The sequence below is a fragment of the Pygocentrus nattereri genome, chromosome 1 (assembly GCF_015220715.1).
Source record: "Pygocentrus nattereri isolate fPygNat1 chromosome 1, fPygNat1.pri, whole genome shotgun sequence".
NCBI lineage: Eukaryota > Metazoa > Chordata > Actinopteri > Characiformes > Serrasalmidae > Pygocentrus > Pygocentrus nattereri.
The window spans coordinates 7,673,092-7,700,508 of NC_051211.1; the positions used below are offsets into that span (position 1 = coordinate 7,673,092).

Sequence of the window (27,417 nt, forward strand, 5' to 3'; positions counted from 1 at the left end):
ATGACCGCTCCTGGACGACTGCAGGGGCCTTGTGGGCATTTTGTGGCACTCTGGAATGAGCCGTCTCTAATGGAAAGAGGACAGAAGCACAAAGCTAATTGGCAAAGATCTTTTCACGCCTGCGTCTGAAGGAAGTGTTAGTACAAAGCCCCGGTTCACTGAAGGTGCTATAAAAACATGACGAGGGAAGCATCACTGTACGTACAGCAGAGCAAAGCTGGGATGCACAGTATATTGTTTGTGAGTCGTCATTGTGATACTGACCTTTGCAATACTGATTGCAGAACAATACAGCGTGTTTACTGTGCGCCCTGAGCATCCTCACAATCACGGTTCCACAGTCAATCACAGTTCCACTTGTGTGTTTCTGTGGGTGCTCTGGTGATTCAATGGTTTTCCAATAATAAACAAAAGGCATTTTGGCTCATGGGTGGTGCAGCTGTCAGGAGGTTGCAAGCCAGTGATGCCACAGCTGTCCGTCCAAGCTCAAGAGAGCGTAGTTGGTCTCATTATGTCTAGGTGAAGAGGGTGGTCCTTCCCCTCCATCACCCTGTTTGATGATAGTTAATGGGGATTTCTGATAGCTGTAATAACAGTATGAACGGTGTTCTCCTCCAAGCATGTCCTCCAAGTATCTTCAGATACTGAGATCACTGCAATATCGTTGTGCATCACCAATTTCTTGATTGTGAATTAGATTCGCTAGAGGAGGACCGGTAATATAATGATTTGACCAACCTGTTCATACATGATAAAGGATCAGTGTACTTTCATCAGATTACCCCAGATAGCCCGGATCAAAATGAGGGGGACCTCATTTCAAAGTGAAGTGACCCCTTTTACCAAGGGCAATTCCAAATAATGGTGCGTAATTTAAGATTCAAGATAATTTATTGTCTTTGCACAGAGTACAACAAAATTGGGCGGCAATCCTAACAGTGCATTAACAAAAAAAAAGATTAAACTAGGAATAAAAAACAACAAGCAGATAAAATGCAAAATATTAAAGGAAAGACTAGTTACAAATAGTGCAGTTGAAGTGCCAATGAATGTAAACCTCTTTTAATCCCTTGAATATGTTTGGATAGGTGCAGGTAGACACTCTATTCCTGTGGTTGGTTAGTGTAGTGGGTAACACCTCTGCCTTCTACACTGTAGACTGGGGTTCAATCCCCCACCTGGATAAGCTCCCTACACTATACCAATAAGAGTCCTTGGGCAAGACTCCTATCACCACCTTGGCCTACCTGTATAAAATAATCCAATTGTAAGTCGCTCTGGATAAGAGCGTCAGCCAAATGCCATAAATGTAAATGTAAATGTGTTGTTATAAAGCGGAGCAGGTCCCTCTGAGACAGAGTGGACGGTACATATCCACCGAATCGATGTTGATTTCAGAAGTCTCGTCAGGACCTTGAGGATGAAAGAGTTAAAGCTCAGTTTTATCCTTCAGCTTTGTTTTCATGTTGCGAAAAAAAAGAAAAATTAGGAGGTGCCGTTTTCTGTTGGCTGGTTTAGTTATTATGTTACAGTAATCTAAATTCAAACAGGACCGTTATCACTGAGGGAGCTCCAAGTTCGGCGAATTACAGCAGGTAATTCACTCCAGGACTGTTACTTAATGACTTAATTAGAAGACTTGTAAAAACTACAGACGCTGCAGATTCATGCTGGATTAAAATCACAGATCTAGTCAGTAATCACTCAGATTTTAGCCCCTCCCCCTAATCCAGCTCAAATAGAGCTAGAGACAGCAACCCAAATGCAGAGGTTTCTTAGATCAGGCTTTCCGACGTCGTGCAGGTCAGATGTGCTTTGTGTTTTTTCCTAAACCGTCGGCTGTTTCATAGCAGCTTGATTGAATCTGATGTTTGGTGTTCGTTTCCACTGACGGGTTGAATATTTATTCTGGGATTCCGGTTTATTTTCCCCCATCAACACTGTGTCGTGTGTGTGTGTGTGTGTGTGTGTTCATGCTATGATTTATGGTGGTCCTGGACCTTTTCAGCTCCTGCTTTGTTTCTGTGCTAGAGGAAGCGTATCCCATGATTCACAGCGCTGTCCAGCAGCCTAACAACTGAGCGGCTCTGAGGGAGCAGAGAGCATTTATTAATGACCGTCCTTCAGAAACCACCTCGACGTCCTCACTACATCTCTGTCTATCTCTCTCTCTGTCTCTACCACTCTATCACTCTCTTTTTTATATGTATCTCTGTTATCTATCTATCTATCTATCTATCTATCTATCTATCTATCTATCTATCTACCTCTGTCACTGTTATTCTCTTCCTTAATCTCTCTCTACCCTTCTCTTTCTATCTCTCTCTCTCTCTACCACTCTATCACTCTTTTTTTCTATCTATCTATCTATCTATCTATCTATCTATCTATCTATCTATCTATCTACCTCTGTCACTGTTATTCTCTTCCTTAATCTCTCTCTATACCCTTCTCTTTCTATCTCTCTCTCTCTCTCTCTCTACCACTCTATCACTCTTTTTTTCTATCTCTATCTATCTATCTATCTATCTATCTATCTATCTATCTATCTATCTATCTATCTATCTATCTCTGTAACTGTTACTCTCTTCGTTAATCTCTCTCTACCCTTCTCTTTCTATCTCTCTCTGTCTCTACCACTCTATCACTCTCTTTTTTATATGTATCTCTGTTATCTATCTATCTATCTATCTATCTATCTATCTATCTATCTATCTATCTATCTATCTATCTATCTATCTACCATCTCTCACTGTTATTCTCTTCCTTAATCTCTCTCTCTACCCTTCTCTCTCTCTCTCTCTACCACTCTATCACTCTTTTTTCTATCTATCTATCTATCTGTCTGTCTATCTATCTATCTATCTATCTATCTATCTATCTATCTATCTATCTATCTATCTATCTATCTATTTATCTATCTATCTATCTATCTCTGTCACTGTTACTCTGTTCCTTAATCTCTCTCCACCCTTCTCTTTCTATCTCTCTCTTTATCCTTTTTGTCTCTCTCTTCTATCACTTTCTCTTCTTCCCTACTTTATCTCTTGGCCACTCTTTCTTTCTTGTTTTTTGTATCCCTCTATCTTTTTTATGTCTTTGTCTTTCTTCCTCTTTTTCTTTCTCTGTATGTCTCCTTTTCTCTTTTACTCTGTATCTCTTTAGCTCTCTATCTCTCCATATCTCTCTCTTCCTCACTCTCACACATTTTCCCCTCTGTCTGCTCGCCTCTCTCTGTTTATCTCCTTATCTTTCCTACACGCATTCCTCTTCCTCACTCTCACACTCCGTCTCTCTGCCCCCATCTATCCGTCTGCATGGAGATTTAGACGCACTTCTAAAATAAAGCTCCTGCTGCCAAAGACGAGAGAGGGCTGTTGAATGGTGTCAGCAAATTGTGTCAGCAAACTCCTCTTCTGCCTGAAACCCAGAAACCGAAGAGAAACCTCCAGAGAGAGAGGAAAAGAAGAAAGGAAAAGAGGAGAACAGAGAGGAAAAGAGAGAAGATGAGAGCCGAGAAAAAGGAAATAGGAAAGAGGAGGAGAGAATATGAGAGACAATGTGAGAGTACGATAGGAGAGGAGAGGAGGAGCGAAGAGAAGATAGGAGAGAGGAGCGGTAGAGAATTGAAGAAGAGAAGACAAGAGCTGAGGAGAGAATGGAAGCGAATAGGCGAGGAGACTGCAGCCTTCCACAGGGGAGAAAGTCCCCAAGGAGGCCTCAGATGGATAACCGAGTTCTTCTGTCTGTCTGACACTGAAAGACACACATAGTCCTGTTTTAGCTGTTGATCAGGAGCTGCTAGTCTGCTTAGTATCTAGCAGCCCTGCTGTGGTTCTCGCAGTATAAACGCATCCCCGCTCAGTCTTGTTCTTCTTTGTGCTGTGCTTTTAAATAGGCCTAATGACTGTTTCTAAAAATCAGCGAGTCTGTTGACTATTATTTGATTAATTCATTAATTGAGCCTTTATAACTGAAGCTATCCGTGCAAGTGATTTCCTTTCTTACAGTTCAGTGAAACAATAGAAGCCATGTATAGCTTTCAGTCAGAATGACGAATGTCGGGCACTGCAGAGCTTCTGCTGTAATGTAAACATGTTGACTCGTTTCTTGTCGTTGATGACTAATTGATTTTGTTGGCCACTTCGGCCCTCTGTGTTCTTGCGTTGGATGTTTTTCAGTGTGTATAGAAGTATGAAGGGACAACAATGAACACTGTTACAGGCCTTGTCATATCATATGACTGATCAGTTATGGTTAATGGAGTGCCACTTTTGACTCTAAGCTTCCAGTAAGTCTAATTTTGGTGAGAAAGTCTAGTGTTTTGTTCAGACCAGGGTTTGGCAAGCCAAATGTTAAGTGGAGCCATTTTGCCCATTTAGCAGAAATCAAACAACCTTGGGAGCCACAACATTTTATGTCCGTTTTACCATCTTGGCTGTAAGTGTGGCTCATTATGTGGTATAGTATTAGTACAGCTTCTTGTTTGAATTTTCCCCATGCCTGAGGTGGTAGAATGGAGCTGCTGTACCATTTAAGGTGGAACAGGAAAATTCGAACATGAAGCTGGTGAATGAGAAACTGACTTCAGCCTCGCAACTTTTTAGTGTTTGACAGTTTCTTGTTGCAGATTAAACGGGGAAACCAGCTGTAGTGCTTATAAACTCAAATAAGTCCATTCGTGTCCAGATTGTCGATGTTCGTCTTTAATCTTACTCATTGCCTTGTCGTTAGCTACTAACTAGGCAAAAGTTGCTATGGTGGCCTGTGTGCTAATCTCCAGGGTAGAGAAAATGCATGTATATATTTATGCATTCAAAAAATCACGTACATTTACAGAGTTATCAATGCAGACAGTGAATAAAACACATATTTCTTTGAGTATCCTGACCACTGTGAACAATTCTGACATGTCGCATTGAACCACTCTGATTGACTTTGTATCCGTTTTATTCGTTTGATTGCTGAAGAATTTCGAATAATCAGAAACCCGTTGATGGTGTCAGATGCTTTGTCCATCTTTAGCTAGTACAGTGAATCAACATAACTATCTATACTGTCAGAACAAAACCTCGTATCTCCATTTTTGTCCGTTTTTTTTTTAGGTTTTGACATAAAGTGAAAATGCCTGTTGATCTTTACATTGTATCTAAACGTCTTGATGAATGGACCAAGAGAAACGGTCCAGAATAACTTGGAAAACATTCAGATTCCATTGACTTACATTAAAAGTAGGTTTTTTCCTTCTCCTGTGAAGTTGCCGTTTTGGAGATTTTTTTTTCCGACAACAGCGATATGCTCATAGAACAACATCATACTGGTTCACACTTTCATGCTGGTGCACCTCCCACCCTTTCTCTCTGTATTAACGTTTGCTGATGGGAATCTCCCTTTTCACAGGTAGAAACCCAAATCAGTGCAGTCAGGCAGGGCATGTCCACACTTAGCATGTGATAAGCTCCCATCTCTCACATCAAAGACCGTCTTTCTGCAGGGAGACTCCGCAAACTTCACCATCACTGCATCTGCAGCATCCGCATCACAGACACACGGAGAGAGAACATGAGTGTGTGTCTGTGCTAGAGGAAGAGTGTGCGTGGAGAATCCCAAAATAGAAGCGTTCCCTTTTAAAAGCACAGTGTGCCCCCCCCCCTCCTCCTCCCAACCAACCCCCCCCCCCCCCCCCCCCCCCAGTGCATTATTAATCCTGGCTTATTTATAACCCACTTTTTCACAGGCACACTCTGGGTTCTGTCACAGCTTGTCTTTAATCTCCACTGGGAGTGAAGAGGGGGGATGAAGGGTGAAGAACACGAGGGAGTAGACGGAGGAGAAGAGACATACAGAGAGAGAGAGAGACAGAAATATAGAAGGAGCTCCTGTCAGAAAGCTCCTCTCTCCCCTGGAGATGTAGGGGGGGAGCCATTTTGATACGCACCTCAAAGCAAAAACGGAGAGACATATATAGAGCGGCGGCGTTTCTTTTGTGTCGCTGCCGTCAGTGTGTTTAGCTGTTAGGATGGCAGAGAAAATTCCAGATCGAGTACTTGGCAACCTTGCTGAGAGAGTTTCCATGGGGGCAAGTGCATAATACAGTACTATGCAAAAGTCAGAAACAGCCGAAACAGCCATAAAGTTGTTCATTTTATTAGGAGATATTTCTGAAGAGATTAAAGAGATAATCCACCTGCACGAGGAAGGGGAATGTCAAAGCAAAATAAGTGGGAAAAAACAGGAGTTTCTGAAACTAGACTTCAAAAACGAATTCAAAGACGCAGACAAAATGGGTCCTGGTGCAGGACTTGGAGCAAGACCTGGTAGACCACTAAAACGGTCACCATCCGATAAACAGTACATAAAGCTTTCGTCTTTGAGAGAAAGGAGAAAATCAAGCTACACTATTACTTCAAATCTGAAAAGATCCACAGGTGTTTCTGTCCAGCCTTCCTCTCTGAGAAGACAACTCAGCACTACGGGTCTAAAAGGATGTGTAGCTGTCAAAAAGTCCTGACTGAGAAAAGGAAATAAACAAAAAGGAAGAACTCAAAGAAGCTGCTGGTGTTCTCAGAACAGTGGACTGACCACCTCAACATCATTGAATGTGTTTGGGATTACGTGGAAATGCAACCAACGTCTAAAACTAAACTTTGGAGTTGTGGGGAAAAATGTCCCTGCAGATTTTTTTGGGAAAACTGAGAGCAAGTTTCCCAAAAAGAATGGGAGCTGTCTTTAAGGCTCACGACTGAAAATACTGACATTATGTTTAGTAGCTGAGGCTTTCTGTTAAATATATTTTTTCCTGACACAGAAAAATGAATAACTGTTATTGTAATATGAGCGGCTGGGATTTCAGACACGGCTGGCATCCCCGCTTAGATTGCATGATCAGATATTCCCACACCCCCTCTGAAAGCTTTTTGACTTTGTCCATCATTAAAGGCCTGGGCGGCTCTTGTGGCCTCTAGATCAGGTCATGACCCTCTTGGCCGCTTGCCTCCTTCTCCATTCTAAAACAACTGGCAGAGGCTCGCTGATTTCATCGATTACTTGGTTTGAATGGAAGCCCTCCACCTCCATCAGAAGATGTCTGCCAGGATCAGCTCATTTCTTTGCCAAATATCATGCGAGTCAGCAGTTGACCTGAACGGCAACCTACCATATTCACCGTTAAAGTGGTTGAATTGACCTGTCCATGTTGTGTCCATAAAAGCGTTGGTAGCTACACTTGTGAGGTTGGACAAGCTTTACAGAGCACTGGTAAAAATCCTTTTCAAAATAATGAACAAATCAGTTCGTGTACCTTCATTCAGAGGGTGTTGCTGATTTTAAAAAAATGATATATACTTGGCCAGACGTTAGACGATAAAGCAAAGAGAAGGTATTACACAACCAGTGTGTCTCTGCCATGAAAAAAGGACTCAAAATCCCAAATCTTGCTCACATGAGACAAACAAAGCGGAAACTGGACCAGACTTGTTTGTATTCATATGTACACACGGGAATGCAGCGAAGACGTAGCCTGTTGATAAATATGTGGTCTGTGTCTTTCTGTTCTGCAGTGAGAATATTCCAAGTGAATGTGAGGCATTTCAGCAATAATTTCATTTATCTCTGTGGTCACCTGCACATGCAGTGTCCCCTCTCCTTTTTTCTTCCTCCAAGGTCTCACATTGACTGTTGTCTGATTCACTCGCCACTGAAAACGGACAAGATTTCTGCCCGTTTTTAGTCATAAAAATGAAACATGAAATATCAGAAGGTGTAGTCCATGTAGGTCCCGCCCTGGAACCTCTGTTTCGACTGTGAAAATTGGGGTTCTGTATCAGTCTAAAAACAAGGCATTGTACACCCAGCTTTAGACTACCTTCAGCTGTGCTTAGTGGTGAAGGCTACAATTAGTAGTGGGTGATATATCCGTTCATCCGGTATACCAGCTGAAATTCTTCTTAAGGTATTCATTTTGACAATACTTGTTATACTGGAATGCCACAAATGCAGATAATTCATTGTACAAACAGTGCAAGACATTGAGCAGTCTGAAGTAAGTTAGTCCAGCTTTTGTTGAAGGAGCAGATATCAGAATAAAATGTATTCATTTGTTAAAAGAGGAAAAGAGAATAGGGGAAAAAAAATCTGGTCTCTTGGGTTTAGTCATTAGCCAGTATGGAGAATAGGCTGTCCATGTGCACTGATAACAGCACACCTGACTTGGGCTGGTGCTTCAGGCGACTCGGTTTACTGGTCCTCGTTTCAAGCTGAGAGGCATCGCAGCTTCCCATCTAAAACTGATAATGTGAATGACTGTCATATACGTAAGAAAATTAAAAACAATAATCACCACCGTTTTTGCTCAGTGTGTTTTTACTTGCATTCTGTAGGGATGCTACTGTGTTTTGCTTACAGATTATCACCCATCATTAAATTAATTCTTATTATGGTTACCATCCTAGAACAATACAGCACTGTTAATCTACAAACATAGGTTTACCTAAGAATCTAATATGGTTTTATTTGAAAAATATATGTAATGCACTATAGCATGATCTATACCAAAACTGACAGAAATCTTAATTATACTACGATATAAATTTTCAACCAAACTGCTCACAGTAGCTACAGTGTTAACTAAGCTACCACTGAAACAGCCGAAGGGGGCCAATTATGGCAGCGTCTGAAAGACTTTGATATTGTGCAAATATGAAGTTGCCAGATGTTGAAGGAAACAGTTTTGGACACTGTCCACAGCAAAGTGAGGTTAGATCTATGTCAAATCAATGATGGTTGTCACTGAACTGCAATGTGGAACCAGCCATGACGCATGTAAACTGCTGAAAATGTCCAGACCTTAACATTATTGAATGTGTTTGGGATGACCTGGGGTGGAAAATGCAACCAACTTCTGGAGGTATGGAAAAATACCCCTGCAGTTTTTTGGGAAAGTTTCCCGTCATAAAAGTTCACCACTGAAAATGTTGGTATTATAGTGAGTTGTTCAGGCTTCACGTATTATTTTTTGAGTTTGGTAAAGCAGCTACAGAAAAACACATTTTGAGCACTGTTATGGTCGCGCACTTTGATATTGCACAAATATGAAGTTACCAGATGTTGAAGAAAACAGTTTTGTGTGAAGGACACTGTCCACAGCAGAGTGGGGTTAGATCTATGCTGAATCAATGCTGTTTGTCAATGATCTGCAATGTGGACCAGTGATGACGCAGGTAAACTGCCGAAAATGCAAAAGGTTAATGACAAAGCTCAGTTTAGGGTGATTGCAGCTCAGACAACTAGTCCTTTATTGAAAGCGTTCGGCAATTTTAAGCGATTGGTTGCTGATTTCAGCCTCGCAAGCTTCGTTAATTCCCTGTTAATGCCCCACTACGATCTAATACGCCAGCACCTCGTGGTCCGCATTCTTGTTGCTATTCTTAAGACTCGTAAACCTAGACTGTCTCCAGACTATAGCCTCTGATTAAGACCCTGCTCCTTGAAAGCAAATCTCCAACAAAGTGCTGCACAAGAGATTTAGATTTGCCAGATAAATAACGACACACACACACACACACACACACTAGCCTTAAAGCCAGAGGCTTGGTGAGTGGTGTTGAGGGAGGAGGTTGGGGAACGCTGGAGGAGTGTGTCTATTTTTAGCGCTCCCTGCGGGTGATTACAGTAATCTAGGCACTAAGATATAATCTGATGAGGACTTAATCTGGGCTCTGCTGCGCTCCCTGGCTCGCTCCCAGAACATCCTCTCTTGCATTGATTAGCCCTACTTGGCTTCTTTATCCAGAAATGCCCCTTCCTACCCTCCCTTCCCATCCATTCCACCCCCCTCCTTCTTTCCCAACCTGTGCCTTTCTCTATATTTCTGCCCAGAAACCTCTCCCAAGTGTTACGCAATCCCTCCATTTATCTTTAATGAGGAGGTAGCTCTTGTCTCTCTGCCTTGCTTCCTCTGCTATTTTCGTCTTCGCAGGTTGCAAAGCTGTAACCTGCATTTTCTAAACCCCCCCCCCACCCACTCCCTCTATCTCTCATCCTCCCTCCCTTTCTCGCTCTTTTTGCATACTAACTGCTTCAGCAGAGATGGCATCCCTTCTCAAGATTGCTCCTGCCAGTACCTGAACCTGAACATCACCCGTCCCACGCTTGGCATCGTAATCTGTTTGTTGTATGTTATGAAACATTGTAAATCGATCAAACGTGAAGCCTCTTAGACAACAAACGAATCAGTGAAAGGGTTTAAAGTGATGGTTTTTCACCTTTAACCCAAGCTAGGACGTGTGCAGTGTCTAAAGTTTGTGTAGCTACGATGTGCAAGGCTAACATAACAAAAATACAGACTTCATGTTTTACACTGGCCGACCCCGGAGTCTTTAGGTGTGCAGACATAATTTGGTCTGTTTTGATTAGAGCAGACCCGATACCAATACTGATATTTAAAGTATCTCCTAATCTGATATAGTTTCTTAAAAAACCACTAAGCGTTGAAACAGAGCTGCTATTAATTGGAGGACTTCACTTAAGACGAACATCTAGTATTAGACTATTATCATAGAACTACCTGAACGTTCTTCGTTCCTACAGGAAGAACTATACTGCTGACAGCTTGGCGTAACACAAAGTGACTATTTGATCAGATTCATTCCACATCCAGCATTTTCTGCTGGTATCAGCTCAATACTGATGCCTGTGTTCCAGGTTTTATAGATAACACAGTGTTACACAGTATCAGAAACAAGATAAAGAAGTCTATATGAGATTTACTTAACAACTGGACACAGCTTGTGGCTAGGTGTGCCACCTGACCAAAATGACTGGACACTTGATCAGTGGCTTGATTTCTTGCTGAATTCAGTGGATGAGTAGCTGCACTAATAATGCAGTTTAAGGTAGATAGATGTCAGTTCAGCTAGAGAACCTGCTCCTCATGCAACTTCGTGCCTAAACATGTTACCAACTATGCAACTATTCCAAACACTTTTCCCTACGTTGAGGGTCATCTACACCAATCCAACCCATTTTTAATGCAAATTGTTTGAGTGGACGAAAAGAAGCAGTTTAAACTTTATATGAAACACTAACATGTGAAGACGCTTGGATTCCTAGACATTTTGAAAGCTTTTTCCCAGACACGCAACCAAAAACATGGACAGTCCAGGGAAATCTGGGATGAGTGCCGATCCTGCTTAGCAGTGAGCGTGTGTTAATATAGGCCTCCACTTTGCACAGTGCTAATTGCTGGGGTATAAGCTTCCATTACATGTGAGCCACATTATTCTTGTAGCTTCAGTGCAAAAGTAAAGAAGCAAAGTTCAGGCTCCTAACGTGTCTCCACTGAACAGATACATTTGAAGTGAGGCGGATATATTATCGCTCATCTAAGACTTTGAACACAGACCAGAAGATGAAGCAGAGACATTGGGGGGTAATCACCAGGGGAGTAACTGTTGTGGGGGTGGGAATCACGAGAGGAGTAACTGTTGTGGTGGCTGCTCCCACTCAGTGCAACAATATGAGGTTGCCTCTGACTCCGCTTGTTTGTAGAGTGTGTGCATGTGTGCGGGTGGACGCCTCCATAATCATAGAACCCTTCCCCTGCCACTTCAGTTTGCCATGTGGCGGAGGCTCTAACTGGATTTCCTCTCTCTGCATATAGTCCACTGAGCTGTGGAAATACCCTTGGCCTGGTCTCCTAGATACCCAACCTCCTGAGCCACACTCGTCCCTTAATCACACGCACCCTCCTCCTCTTTTTTTTTCTTCTTTTCATCTTGTCTCTTCCTCCCTCCGAAGTTAAACACAGGGCAGCGAGAAATAACTACCACTTTGCTTAATTTAGTAAAAAAAAAAAAATTTTAACACGTGGATGATTTCCTGGATTTGGGCCATGTTTCCTGGGTAACCCTGCTAATGCATATATTTGTACACTAACTTTGATGCTCCTGGGTCCATGTCTGAGGATTGTAAATTTGAGCGCCGTTTACACATTGTTGATTTAGTTAAGGTTGATGAATTATATCATATGAACTGCATCCAGTGCAGTTTTGGCTGTGTGTAGTTGGAGGAACATCAAACAGCATGAACTACTGTGAAGCGCTGAGCTCTCTGTTGCCCTCATCAACACCTTGATGGTGTTTTCCTTCACGCAGCAAAGGGTTCACAGAGACTAATCATTATTTTTCTTCACTTCTGCAAATCACATGTGATTAGTTAGAGTTTATTTAGAACAGAACACCTCCTAAAATTTATGATGTAGGAGTCTGAAAGTGGCCTACTTGTGTAATAGGATACTGGCTATTTTGGAGTTGGCTCATGTGTTTACTTCTTTGAATAAATAGTTTGATGAAAAATCACTTTTACACAATTTTCCCTCCAGAATATAGTCAATCAGCCCAGACTTATTTGGTGTCTGAAGTTTGCTTTTTGAGCTTCAGCACTGCATTATTGGGGCTAATGTAGCTAATAATTAATGAAAGCATATAACCCACTAGAAACCTACAGACAGAAGTGCAGGCTAAATTCAGACTTCAGCTGTTGTTTGTAACTATGCACAGTGCTTTTGTCCATATTAATAGACAACAGTATGTCATACGACGTCAGAAACCAGTCGGCCTCACATTGAGGGTAGAGTGTGATGATACAGGCATGCAGTTAGTATGATGCTAAATAGTGAGGTAGAAGTAACTCTAAACTAAAGAAGCCAACTTTAGTCCTGCCATGTTTAGCCTGCTGCCATAAGGCGTCTACTGCGATGGCTCATTCATAGACAGCTCCAGGGAGGTGCCAGGGAAAAACTGGACTAAGCTCATCAAGTTAGTAGGAAGAGTGACCTCGGCCTTGGCCATGGTCTGACGTCAAAGGCTTGGTGCGGTCAGCCAGGACTCGGGCTATAGAGAGCTGGAGGTTATATTTAGCATCTTCTCGGCCTCTAGAAGGAAAGGGTTAATCTGATCTCGGAGTAAGCTGAGTGCTTCCGCCGCATTGGCGTGTTGGTAAACTGCGGCCAGTGAGGTGTTGTTGTGGCTGAGTGACGGCTGGGTTAATGTGTTCTCAGCGGCGCTGCTGGTTTGGAGGGGGTTGCTGTTCTTAGCTGCTTTGCTTCACACCTGAGACCCCCGCAGACTGCAGAAGAGCATCAGCGCGCATCCCTGAGCTTGTGTGATATGACTATGACATGTAACCGAATACAGCTACACTGCTTGAATTTGAACACTGCTTAGATTTTTCCATTGGATTACTGGATAACTTAACTGGATAACTTACCAACAAATAGTAAAGCCTGCCCTATAGGTCCCTTAAGTCTTCTCCTATGGGATAGGCTACTGTTTTTGGCTTAAAGATCAATTCCAGAGACAAAATCTTTAATGACGAATTTTCATTGGACGTGGGAGAGATGAATCTATGCCATACCTGTTTAATCCAGAGGCAAGAGCATGGAGTTCAGATGAAGTTTCAGGAGAAAGAACTGTTAATGCTTAACACATGTAACAGAATGGGATGTACTAGCTAATGTTAATAGCTTACCTAACTTAACTAACAGCAAACGCGGTGTGACGGAAATACAGGACAGTGTTTTTCTTTCCGCAAAGCTAGATTGTGCATGCAACAATTCTACTTTTCTACCTCCAAGACAAAAAAAGTGATATGGATCCACACCTTTAGAATATGTCTGTTAGTTTTGCCTCAGTTTTTTTTTTTTTTTTAAAGCATTTTCCTAATTTGACCATCCATAGTGGTTTTTTATGGTATTTGTCATTTGTCTTATCCAGAGCGACTTACACAGGTAGGCCAAGGTAGTGTTAGGACTCTATTTGTATAGTGTAGGGTGTTTGCCCAGGGGGATTGAACCCCACTCAACAGCATAGAAGGCAAAGGTGTTACCCACTACACTAACCAACCTTCAGCATCTTTAGCAGACACACTGGACAGTACTTGTGACAGAACTATGGATAAACCAGAGCAAAGAAATGAAAACGACACATTAAAATAATGCGATTAATCATGGTTCGTTATTTGTTTGACCGCCCTGAACAATTACAGCATACCTTTGTGTTTTGTTCTTGCCAGAGAAAGCTGTGACTTCAATCCCAGCCTTTTTTCATTTATGTTTTTGTTTTACTGTAGAGATGTGCCTTTTTTTTTTACATTGATAGATTCTTCAGCCTTATCTCTCTATGCGGGCGCACTGTCTTCAACAGGAAGTGCCATAAAAGGCTTTGACACAACTGATTGCGTTGGAACGGCTGATGCTGTGTTCTGAGCTAAATTGCTTGCTTGCAGGTTATTGAGTGTGCAAGACGTTAGTCTGAGGGGTTTTGATTGAACCGTGTCCCAGCCTGTCTCTGTCTCATTTGTCTCAGAGCGTGTTTTTTTTCTGCTCAGTTTATGCTATTACAAAAAAAAACAGGCAGAGTGATGAGAATGGACAGATGCAGAGTGATGAGACTGGACAGATTGAAAACAAAGGGAAAGAAGAGAGGACAGAGGATGCTGCGTGGGGTGTAAGAAACCGCCAGATGTGGCAGTAGGTCAGTTTTCTTGGAAAGCTGACGCAGCCCATGTCGTGGAAGAAAGCAGTGCAGTGGTCAGCAGTTACAGAGGCACTAATTCACACTGGGGCAGAGAGACACCGCAGCCAAATGGGGCAGAGTGCTAATGGGTTGCTGCACAGAGACTTAGTGGTTGACTTTTTAGCTCTTTTTTGTCTGTTTGTCAGACTTTAAATGAAGTGTTGTAGAAAGTGGAGCATGCTGGATCGGGTATCGGAGGGAAGAATGAATCCAATCGTTTAGTGAATGTAGCATGATACATGCACATTCACACTGTGATCTCATGTGGTCAGTTGGGTAGTTCTTACTGTGGGGTAGTAGATTGTTTGAGTAGTTTGAGTGTGACAGCCTTCTTTTAGCAGAGTGCTTCTTAAAATAGTCAAATCTGTTTAAAATCTGTAAAATAGTCATTTTAAAGCTTTATAGTTCTTAAAGAAAAAACATTGAGTTGGTATTGATGTTGACTGGAACTCAAGGATTCAGTATTGGTAGCAGAGAGGAAAAGTGTTGTTGTGCCAGCCCTGGAAATGCTTTCAAAATAATGAAGAAAATAACCAGAAGTCATTTATTAGAAAATTTTCAGTGACAAAGAATTTATCATTGTTGTCAGAACAAAACCTCATAATCTCAAAAATGGTAGCTTTACAGGTGAAGGGGAAAAAACTACTTTATTTTTAATGTAAGTCAATGGAACCAGCCTTTTTTCAGTCATTTTGAGCCATGTCTGTTGGTCCATTCATCATGAAATGTACACACAATATAAAGGGTATCAGGGTATTTTCAAATGACTGAAAAATAACAAAAATGGAGATACAAGGTTTTCTTCTGACAGCAGCGATATTCTGGTGAGTGATCACACAAAGACAGGTCATATAGGCTAATAGAGACAAAAGAAAATTAAACATGTATGCACAAATAGGATATTTTAAAATTTAGATTAGTGGTGGGCTGAGTGGTCGAAAATGTGAATCACAGTATAATTAAAATTTCACATGGCTTCAGTGTATATTAATATTTTCACAAACAAAACTGATTTTAGATGCACCTATTTTTGCGTATAATTTTGTAATTCTGGGATATCTTAACTTTTCAATACGAAGCATTTTTAACAACCAGAGCAAATCTGAAATATTTCCATTGTGCAAAATGATGAAAAGAGTATTGATTTCCAACACTAGCCCTGCAGTCCTGGCAAAACGGTGCTATAAGTTGTGCCACGTCTAAATTTCTACAAGGCTGAAGTTGGCTTCCACATTAAATAGAGCAGCAGTTATATTCTGGGACCTGTCCATCAAGTCCTGTATTTGCTGCATCGTTTAAAGTGGAACAGGGAATTCAAATAAGGAGACAACTTCAGCTTCAAGTCATTTGTCTCATATGTGCTTCCTATGTGTTGTTTGGTTTGTTTGCATACCACATAATCTTATTTTAAAATCTTATTTGTGGTATACCAGTGTAACGGTCACCTAAGGAAGAAATTTGACCGGTCCAGTGTATCATAGACCACCAGTTCAGATTGCGTCAAGTAATTTCAACAACAGCTGTACTAGGTGTAAAATGCATGTGTGCTCTAGATAAGGAAGTTTGTCAGTTGATTGTGCTGCCCTTTTGAATCCTAATAGATAACACCAATGTGTAGTGCCTAGTATATAGAACAGTAGATTCTATATATACTATACTGGGTTAAAGAAAGGCTAAACAAACAAGACTGGCTTGCTCATACATAGAACTGCTCATTATAATGTATTATAATTTTCCTTTTTCATATAAGAAACAGATGAAAGGAGCAGCGTGGTGGCTGCCAGGTCATTTCCAGTGCCATCATTGCCAGCTGGAGGTGCCTGCCAACACTGTCTGGGCTGGCTCAGCTCTGTGACCACTGGCTACTGTGGACATAACTGAGGGAGAGAGAAAGAGAGGCTGAGAAAGAGCAACCATTCCTGAGCTAGGTGTGGAAGATAGGACAATATATCATTACCACTAATTTCTCAGTATATCAGGAGGTATCGCCAGTACTTAAAGACACTTGCTAGAGTCTATTTGTTATTTAAGCGAATTTCTATATGGGACTGCTGATGAACTGTGTTCATTACAACTTGCCAAAACTCAGAAATGAGGTCTTGTGATCTGTATATTGTGTTTCATGAAAGTGTCCTATATCACATTGTGATATATCTGTCCACATTGCCCACCCCTAGCCTGAGCTCTTTTACCCTGGACGCTACTTCTGGTCAATGTATAAAATGTATAAACACTGTCTAATTCTTTTGTAATGCCTGGGGTAATGATTCTGATACCGATCCTAGATCAGAGTCGAAGCTGCAGAGCACAGAAGAGTTCACGGACCCTCAGTGCGAGGGGGCATCCGTTAACATTACGACATTTGAAAGTTAGACGTTGTTACAGTAACGTGGGCCGACACAAGCAAATGTCATCCCGGTGTTGGCGAAAATGCTGTACTCGCAATCCGGAATGCCTCCTGTCTCACTAGCAATAGCCTTTTTCTTATGTAACTTGCTGTATGCAAGCAGGGCGATTTTAAAGCCATGTGCTGTGATCTAGTCTCTGTTTAATAATCTGTGTACTGTGACTAACAAGACTAGCTTAGTTTGCACATAGTAACCAAACTAAGCATATAAGTTGACCTAGTAGTTCTTTATAATGCACACAAAAACCTTATTTTCATGGCAGAAAACCTTATTTCATGGCATGGCATTGTGTCACAGTTAAATATATATTTTTTGGTGCTTTTAAGTTCTAAGAAAGTTGTGTTCAAATGGTTGGTAAAGTCCCCCGCAACCCTGAGGGAGAAGCGGCTTAGAATACGTGTGTGTGTGTGTGTGTGTGTGTGTGTATATGTGCTTGGCAAAGTCATAATTACAAGTAGTAAACTCTGGCAAGTTGTAAACTCAGGTTTACTCGTGTTTAAACTGCATTTCCCCCCTGCTTTACTTTTTATTCTGGCACTGGAGTCACCCACTCTTCACCAAGGACTATGAAGCCTACGCTTCATATAAGCAGCAAATCGATGCTCATGCAGGTGCAGCCAAAAGAATGTTTCCTTTGTTTGGCCAAAGCTATTTTTATATACTCAGGAGGTTATATGTGACATGTTCATGTAGAGAAAGATTTAATAGGTGGGAGAGACATCCTGTTTTATGAGCACCATACAACATGAAAACAGTGAAATATTTTCTATATTTATATTTTATTCAGACTAAAATGTTGTAGATGTTGTTCGAAAGCATTATTTGATGAATGAATTCATTAAACCATGTTTTCAAAGTAATTTTGGACAATTGATTATTTGATTATAGCATATCATATAATGGGTGATACAAAATTCATTTTGGGTCAGTTTTTTGATAAGTGAGAATTTTGATAAGTTCGGGTCAGTTTTGGCTTTAAAACATGATCCTGTGAGGCCCGATTAAAGCTGTGCAGTGTGCAAAGTCTTTTTGCCGTTATACGAATTGTTCACGTGAAAACATTGCCAGTTGCCAACGACCATCCAAATGCAAATAACTGGTAGTTACAGTTGAGTTACGTGACATTTTTCCCACATGACAAAGGCCACCCTAATGCCAATATGAAATGCTGTGCACTTTCTGGGTAATAAAGTTGAAATAGCCTTTCACAGACTGTTTTGCGATTATGCGATAACTTGTGACCTTTATTTCTTTCTTTCTTTCATAGCGGTGGAGGTCAAGAGCTCACTGTCCTCTGGCATGCAGAGTCCAGTCGGAGGAGGGGGTGCCGAGCAGGGTGGAGGTGGTGGAGGAGGAGGAGGAGGGCCGGTGGATTTGCGGACAGAGCTGCGGGCAGACCCTCGTCTGAGCGCTCTCAGCGGTATGGACCCGGCGCTGAGGGAACAGCAGCTCCAGCATGAGCTGCTGCTGTTAAAGCAGCAGCAGGAGCTTCAGAAGCAGCTGCTCTTCGCTGAGTTCCAGAAGCAGCATGAGGTCCTTACCCGCCAACATGAGGCCCAGCTGCAAGAGCACCTCAAGGTACACACAACGGAGGGTGTTAAGGCCATAGCACACTGATTTACCATTCCTCAACAAGCACCAGCTCTCTAATATTGGCAGTTGGCTTTATACTGTTCCAGCAACCCAATTGAACCAGATTGGATGGGCAAGGAACAGACTTAAACTGTGTGGATGGGGAAGAACATTCTAGAATGGTGGTCTTTATTTCTGGGCATTGAATCTAGTCTTGAGTTTTGTAATCACGGATAAACTGAACTGTTGATGCAATTTATTCACTTCTTAGTCATGCCTACCAGTGATTATGAAATCCAGGGTTGGTAGCTGGATTCAAGGTCCATGTTTGAAGACCTCTGTTGTAGAACAGTGTGAATGGAGTACAGTATATTAGAACAGTGTAAATGAGCGAGAACATTCCAGACCAGTGTGAATGGGCCAGACCTAGAGACTTGGTCACATAAGAGTATGGCATTGTTATCATAATACTGACCTATGCAATACTGATATCACAACAGTTGGATACAATAGCAAATGAGCCCTCAAACCAATCACCAAATTGTTTAATGCATGCTGTTAGCATCTTGACCACTAGGACAGTTCTTGATATGTTGTCTGTTGATGCACGGGTATGTTTATATGTTTGAGGTGCTGGTTTCGTTGCGGAACAACAGAGAAAATATACAGATATACATAGTGAAAGTTTTGCTTGTGTGTTTTGTTATAATTGACCACCTTGAAATGTGAGTGCCTGAATGTGAGTGTGTTGTTGATGTGACTGAGAAAGCTGCTGTATCGCTAAATAGGATAGGCTGACGTTCCGTCCGGAAATGGTGAAAATATATCCGACAAACAAACATGTTGGCGCATTGTCTGCAGCACACCTGTAAAAGGCAAGAGGTCTCAGTCAGCATCCAGTGTTAGCAGTTAGCAGTAGCTTTAGCTTATTCATTCATTTGAGGCAGTCTCTGTTATGTTGCTCGTTCGACATGAAAACCTCCCGATCTCCCTCAGCTATTTTTGTATAGTAAAGCATGTTTTGAAATATATTCCTCTCCGTGCTGCTAAATTGTTTGCAACACCAGTGCTGTTACCTGAAAAAGTAAGCCATAGTTTTTTGTATCCATAAAACTCTTACGGATACTCATTAGTCAGAATGTACATCCTTAATAGTTAACATGAGCTTTGATTCATGATCTTTGTTGGTAAAGGAAAATTAATTATGGTGCAGGTCTAGTGGGTGGATGGATGTTGTAGAGGGAGAGAGAGGCACAGAAGGGAATGATAGAGCGTGTGATCAGGTTTGAACTGGTTATGTTTGTGTGTGTGTGTGTGTGTGTGTGTGTACACAGGTCTTTGGCGTGTGCAGTTTGTGTTGATGTGTTGTATGTGTTGTGGGGTTTATGACGTAGTTGATATGCGCTCTGTTTGACCTCTTTACCTTTGCCTTCTGGCTGTGTGTGTGTGTGCAGCAGCAGCAGGAGCTGCTGGCAGTAAAGCGTCAGCAAGAGCTGGAGCAGAAGAGGAAACTGGAGCAGCAGAGGCACGAAGAGCTGGAGAAACAGAGGCTGGAGCAGCAGCTCATCATGCTTCGCAACAAGGAGAAAGGCAAAGAGAGTATGCAAAACACTCGCACCCAAAGCATCTATATATAGCAACCCTAATATGCAGGGACACACATAATGTTTTGGGGTGCACAGTGATATTAGAATCATACTACTAGATATAAACCAATATTTGGTGCCTAATTTGTTGTACAGAGGAACAGAACATTTAGGACATGCTATATTATTGCACTAAAATATGTGTGTTTCATTCATTTTACTTAGGTTGTAACTTTATAGAAATATATATTTCTCATTAATGCTATTCAGGTAGATATGTTCCGTATTTCTGCATTTTATAAATATTAATGTATGAACATCAGCATCAGTATCAGCAGGTCTGGGAAAACTATCAGATATCAGCATCGGCCCACGATTGCCATTAATATGCCAGTGTTGGCCTGCTGGCTAATTGTCAGCTGTAGGCCTGGTGTTATTAGCTCATATACAACACAGCAACCCGAACACACAGTGCCTTTACTCGTGTATGCCTAGGACCCTTCCACAATCTGCTAGTCCTGCCCTCACATATGACTAGTCCTGCCCGGTATTAGAGCGATATTTTGGTGAAAATTTGGTTTTATAGTTGTTGTACTTTAGTACGGAGCCCTTCTGATGACATCTAAATAATAATAACATGTGGGAATGAGATCCTAATGCGTGTCCATGACTTAGTAAGGCATGAGAATGAGATTATTTTGTCATCATGACATTAGGGCCACAACATGGTTATCTTGTTCCCATGCCTTACTAAGTCATGGCCATACATTATTTCTATTTATACAGTTTGTCACCAGCCGGGCTCCATTAATAAGCTTCCATTACTTGGTGGCAATGTTATCCTCGAAGCTCCAGTGCAGAACTAAAGAACTGAAGAACTTCAGGCACCAGACATGTCTTGGACTATGTGGGCGAAAACCGTTGATGTTGATGTTGAGTCAACAGGAGTTGCCTGCACATAGAGACTGTTAGAGCCAAATCCTGCTAATCTTACACTTTACAGTCACAGTTTGGCTACTCATGCACTTCATTATTAACGCAACACTCTTCATAATTTCATTAACTTGCACTACTCTTAGCTCTCCTAAGTCTTACTTTTATTAATATTGTTTCTAAGTGGCGTTCCTCCCCCCAGAGCCCTGTTCTGTCCTAATGCTTTTCTCCATTAAGAGTCTAATCACTAAAAAACCAGCAGCAGGTTGCATAATGGAAGCGGAGCCGGAGCGTTCTGGCTATGAATAGGCAGCAGTACGTCAGCGCGGTAAATCAAATTATGGTTTTACATTAAGAGATGTTTCAGGAACAAATGCTTTCACACTCTAGATGAATTCAACAGCTGTGTGACCATCGCACATGACGTAATCCACTCAGTGGATTATGAATGAGCCGGGGGTGTGCAGTTCATGGCCAAGACGTGCACCATTAGCTCAGCTAACCTGCTGTTTGGAATGGATAACGCAGACACATTCCTTCTGAGGAATGAAGACACAAACTTCAGACCTTTCAAATAAAACCTCACTCACTAATAAAAACTAATTTGAGTGGAAAATGAGCAGCGCATATTAAAGTGATGGTTCAGTGAGCAAATTTGCACACTTTTCTCTTTACCCCAGATGCAGTTGTCCATCCAAGCATATTTGGTGTCTGAAGTTTTGCTTTAGTTATGCACTGGAGCTGTGAGGCTAATATCTAAGGAGTAAGGGAAGTAGGAGTAATGGACAAATTCCGTAGTTCAGACCATGAGTACTGTTGCAAAGTTAATTATGTATGTTTTGTAGACACTCTCTGTCTGTGTCCACACTGCCAGGTGCCATCGCCAGCACTGAGGTCAAACTAAAGCTCCAGGAGTTCCTGCTGAGCAAAAAGGAACCCCCCTCTGGCGGACTCAACCATTCCTTCCCCCAGAAGTGCTGGTGAGTGGCACATTCCACACCCCTTATCACCCCATCTGAGTAGAGCCTAGAATAAGGCTAGTCGGGGATTAGGGAGCTGTATGAACGGAGATTCTTCTCTGCATATTGTTTTTTAGCCCTTTGTTAAGCATAATCAGAGTCTTAGAAATAGGATCATGTTTTGTTCTCTTCAGGCTGGTGGGAGTGTCAGCTGGTTGGTTTAAACTGTATTGTATTAATGAAAGTGATGGCTAATGTATTTTCTGGTTTTACATGTGTTTGTTGCAGAGTGATGCTCTGGATAAAAATGTCCTCACTATGTGGGAAATTAGTGTAAAAAGCACTTTACCTTGTTAGGGCTGTTTTGCTCTGCTTTTACAGGAGCTTTAATCAAGCCAAAAAATATATGCCATTATAGGGAGACAATTTTACTTAATAAAATGACTTAAAACTAGTAAAAATGTTCAGAAATAAGTTAAATAATCTTAATCTCAACAGGAGATTGTTATAAGATTCTATCGACTACATTTAAGATAATTTTACTTGAAAAGATATGATGTTGCAGTGTGATCAGCCATAACATTATAACCACCTCCTTGTTTCTACGCTCTTTGTCCATTTTATCAGCTTCATTTACTGTATAGCTGCACTTTGTAGTTCTACAGTTACAGACTGTAGTCCATCTGTTTCTCTGATACTTTGTTAGCCCCCTTTCACTCTTCACTTAGTGGTCGGGACCACCCCAGAGCAAGTATTATTTGGATGGTGGATCATCCTCAGCACCATAGATACACTGACGTGGTGGTGGCGTGTGTTGCACTGGTACGAGTGGATCAGACACAGCAATGCTGCTGGAGTTAGCTATCAGGAAGCTGTTACTGAGAAAAGGAAAGAAGAACATGAAATCCAATGAAGAAATTACTAATGCGCTCAGAACAGTGGACTGGACACCCCAGAGTCCAGACCTCAGCATCACTGAATGTGTTTGGGATTACTTGAATCATGAGAAGCAGGAAATGCAACCAGCTTCTAAGCCTGAACTTAGGAGGAGCAGAAATGTTAATGTTACATTTAGTGGAGATTTTTGTGTATTTTACATGTTTCCTGAATTTTTTCCTGATGCTGAAAAATTAATAGCTTGTAGAGATACAAGGTTTTGATCCGACAGCAGCGATATAATACTTGGGACATACATATGACCCCTACATCCTGACATGATATAAAAGCAAATCTGTGTGTGTGTGTGTGTGTGTGTGTGTGTGTGTGTGTGTGTGTGTGTGTAGGGGTGCCCACCACACATCTCTAGACCAGAGTTCCCCTCCACAGAGCAACACCCCAGGCACCCCACCGTCTTACAAACTGCCCCCACTGCTGGGGGCATATGAGGGCAAAGACGACTTCCCTCTCCGAAAGACTGGTGAGTACGACTGACTGTGTGTCTAGTGTGTAAGTCTGTGTGTGTGTGTGTGTGTGTGTGTGTGTGTGTGTGTGCTGTTGTGCTATTATATTACATAAAACATCTTAAAATAGCTTCTGATGTCTAGCTTGTTGCAGTCTGCAGTGTATAAATTATTGAATAAATTGAGTTGTTTAATAAAATAACAGCGATTCTTGATTTGACAAATGCTTCTAAACCATTGAACATTAGTGCAGAAACAAAAGTGAAACCATCCGAGTTTTTGTTTTTTGTTCATATCAATGTAAAATCCTTTCTCAGTGTTCAATGTTTGAACACTATTTATTTCAAATGCAGGTATTTGAACGGCAAATATGTTTGGTCCTGTGCATTGGCCGAGAGAATTGCAGCTTGTTTGATAAAACATTCTTCCATTGCCATATGTTTTGTTTCATTTGTGGGAGTATGATATTATATGGTACATGGTGGTTTGGTGGTGTTTTGCTGAAAGCACTACTGCTCTGTGTTGTGCGTTTTCATGGATGTTAACTTGCTTTGCTCCTGTGGGGCGTCTACAGGTGTGAGTCAGAATGAGTCATCAGAGCAGCAGCCGACCCACACAAACACACACACATACACACACTCCTAGTGGTCATGTTTTTTCCTCTCAAATAGCTATCAGCTGTACTCAAACACACCCACACATTATCTACGTATGTTCCCACACATGCAGCATGTACACAACCAGGCTATCTGCTCTTCAGCTATCACTCATATCAGCTCCATTTACTTCAGTAAACACACAGTGCATTCTCTGTAGTCTCCTGGGTGTTAGAGCTGCACAGAGCAGATAAAATACTACTGTATTTCAGCTCGACTTTGGAGGTGTGGAAAAATATCCCTACAGATTTATGTAAAGACAAAAATTAACAGCGAGTCTCCTGAACGAAAGGAAAGCTGTGATAGAGGCCAAGAGTGGATACACAAAGTATTAATATATAGCTGTTGAGACTTCTGTGTATCTTTGTGTTAATTATGCTTTATGCCTTTTTTTTTTCCTTTAGTGCCCATTTTGACTGGTCTCTGACTTTTGCATAGAACTTTGCCTGCTTTCTTTTTGAGTGCAATGTATTAAAAAAGCAGGGATGTCCCCAGAATTTCGGCTACTGGAAAATTTGGGCTGAAAATGGTCAAAAGTGACACTTTTTTGTTATTGGGGGGAAAAAAAAGAAAAACTACAAAGAGTCAATTCTAATTCTAAGCTAAAAAGAGTCAGCTCTAAACTACAAAGAGTCGATTCTAATTCTAAGCTAAAAAGAGTCAGCTCTAAACTACAAAGAGTCAATTCTAATTCTAAGCTAAAAAGAGTCAGCTCTAAACTACAAAGAGTTGATTCTAATTCTAAGCTAAAAAGAGTCAGCTCTAAACTACAAAGAGTCGATTCTAATTCTAAGATAAAAAGAGTCAGCTCTAAACTACAAAGAGTCGATTCTAATTCTAAGCTAAAAAGAGTCAGCTCTAAACTACAAAGAGTCAATTCTAATTCAAAGCTAAAAAGAGTCAGCTCTAAACTACAAAGAGTCAGTTCTAATTCTAAGCTAAAAAGAGTCAGCTCTAAACTACAAAGAGTCAGTTCTAATTCTAAGCTAAAAAGAGTCAGCTCTAAACTACAAAGAGTCAGTTCTAATTCAAAGCTAAAAAGAGTCAGCTCTAAACTACAAAGAGTTGATTCTAATTCTAAGCTAAAAAGAGTCAGCTCTAAACTACAAAGAGTCGATTCTAATTCTAAGATAAAAAGAGTCAGCTCTAAACTACAAAGAGTTGATTCTAATTCTAAGCTAAAAAGAGTCAGCTCTAAACTACAAAGAGTCGATTCTAATTCTAAGATAAAAAGAGTCAGCTCTAAACTACAAAGAGTCGATTCTAATTCTAAGATAAAAAGAGTCAGCTCTAAACTACAAAGAGTTGATTCTAATTCTAAGCTAAAAAGAGTCAGCTCTAAACTACAAAGAGTCGATTCTAATTCTAAGATAAAAAGAGTCAGCTCTAAACTACAGAGTCGATTCTAATTCTAAGCTAAAAAGAGTCAGCTCTAAACTACAAAGAGTCAATTCTAATTCAAAGCTAAAAAGAGTCAGCTCTAAACTACAAAGAGTCAGTTCTAATTCTAAGCTAAAAAGAGTCAGCTCTAAACTACAAAGAGTCAGTTCTAATTCTAAGCTAAAAAGAGTCAGCTCTAAACTACAAAGAGTCAGTTCTAATTCTAAGCTAAAAAGAGTCAGCTCTAAACTACAAAGAGTTGATTCTAATTCTAAGCTAAAAAGAGTCAGCTCTAAACTACAAAGAGTCGATTCTAATTCTAAGATAAAAAGAGTCAGCTCTAAACTACAAAGAGTTGATTCTAATTCTAAGATAAAAAGAGTCAGCTCTAAACTACAAAGAGTTGATTCTAATTCTAAGCTAAAAAGAGTCAGCTCTAAACTACAAAGAGTTGATTCTAATTCTAAGATAAAAAGAGTCAGCTCTAAACTACAAAGAGTCAATTCTAATTCAAAGCTAAAAAGAGTCAGCTCTAAACTACAAAGAGTTGATTCTAATTCTAAGCTAAAAAGAGTCAGCTCTAAACTACAAAGAGTCGATTCTAATTCTAAGATAAAAAGAGTCAGCTCTAAACTACAAAGAGTCAGTTCTAATTCAAAGCTAAAAAGAGTCAGCTCTAAACTACAAAGAGTTGATTCTAATTCTAAGCTAAAAAGAGTCAGCTCTAAACTACAAAGAGTTGATTCTAATTCTAAGCTAAAAAGAGTCAGCTCTAAACTACAAAGAGTTGATTCTAATTCTAAGCTAAAAAGAGTCAGCTCTAAACTACAAAGAGTCGATTCTAATTCTAAGATAAAAAGAGTCAGCTCTAAACTACAAAGAGTCGATTCTAATTCTAAGCTAAAAAGAGTCAGCTCTAAACTACAAAGAGTCAGTTCTAATTCAAAGCTAAAAAGAGTCAGCTCTAAACTACAAAGAGTCAGTTCTAATTCAAAGCTAAAAAGAGTCAGCTCTAAACTACAAAGAGTCAGTTCTAATTCAAAGCTAAAAAGAGTCAGCTCTAAACTACAAAGAGTTGATTCTAATTCTAAGCTAAAAAGAGTCAGCTCTAAACTACAAAGAGTTGATTCTAATTCTAAACTACAAAGAGTCGATTCTAATTCTAAGCTAAAAAGAGTCAGCTCTAAACTACAAAGAGTCAGTTCTAATTCAAAGCTAAAAAGAGTCAGCTCTAAACTACAAAGAGTTGATTCTAATTCTAAGCTAAAAAGAGTCAGCTCTAAACTACAAAGAGTCGATTCTAATTCTAAGATAAAAAGAGTCAGCTCTAAACTACAAAGAGTTGATTCTAATTCAAAGCTAAAAAGAGTCAGCTCTAAACTACAAAGAGTTGATTCTAATTCTAAGCTAAAAAGAGTCAGCTCTAAACTACAAAGAGTTGATTCTAATTCTAAACTACAAAGAGTCGATTCTAATTCTAAGCTAAAAAGAGTCAGCTCTAAACTACAAAGAGTCAGTTCTAATTCAAAGCTAAAAAGAGTCAGCTCTAAACTACAAAGAGTTGATTCTAATTCTAAGCTAAAAAGAGTCAGCTCTAAACTACAAAGAGTCGATTCTAATTCTAAGCTAAAAAGAGTCAGCTCTAAACTACAAAGAGTCAATTCTAATTCAAAGCTAAAAAGAGTCAGCTCTAAACTACAAAGAGTCAGTTCTAATTCAAAGCTAAAAAGAGTCAGCTCTAAACTACAAAGAGTCAGTTCTAATTCAAAGCTAAAAAGAGTCAGCTCTAAACTACAAAGAGTTGATTCTAATTCTAAGCTAAAAAGAGTCAGCTCTAAACTACAAAGAGTTGATTCTAATTCTAAGCTAAAAAGAGTCAGCTCTAAACTACAAAGAGTCGATTCTAATTCTAAGCTAAAAAGAGTCAGCTCTAAACTACAAAGAGTCAGT

General features: G+C 40.6%; 1 protein-coding gene across 6 annotated transcripts in view; it reads left to right on the plus strand.

Moving 5' to 3' along the window:
* Nucleotides 1-27,417, plus strand: part of hdac5 (histone deacetylase 5) — a 144,493-nt gene that overhangs the window by 72,738 nt on the left and 44,338 nt on the right. For 4 of the 6 annotated variants that reach the window (XM_017700558.2, XM_037537859.1, XM_017700554.2 and 1 more), the window contains 4 exons: nucleotides 18,249-18,559; nucleotides 20,008-20,152; nucleotides 21,947-22,052; nucleotides 23,315-23,448. In XM_017700558.2, the coding sequence (XP_017556047.1) occupies nucleotides 18,249-18,559; nucleotides 20,008-20,152; nucleotides 21,947-22,052; nucleotides 23,315-23,448 (696 nt within the window). The remainder of the gene's footprint in view (nucleotides 1-18,248; nucleotides 18,560-20,007; nucleotides 20,153-21,946; nucleotides 22,053-23,314; nucleotides 23,449-27,417) is intronic. The other 2 variants (XM_017700557.2, XM_017700556.2) reach the window with 2 other exon arrangements.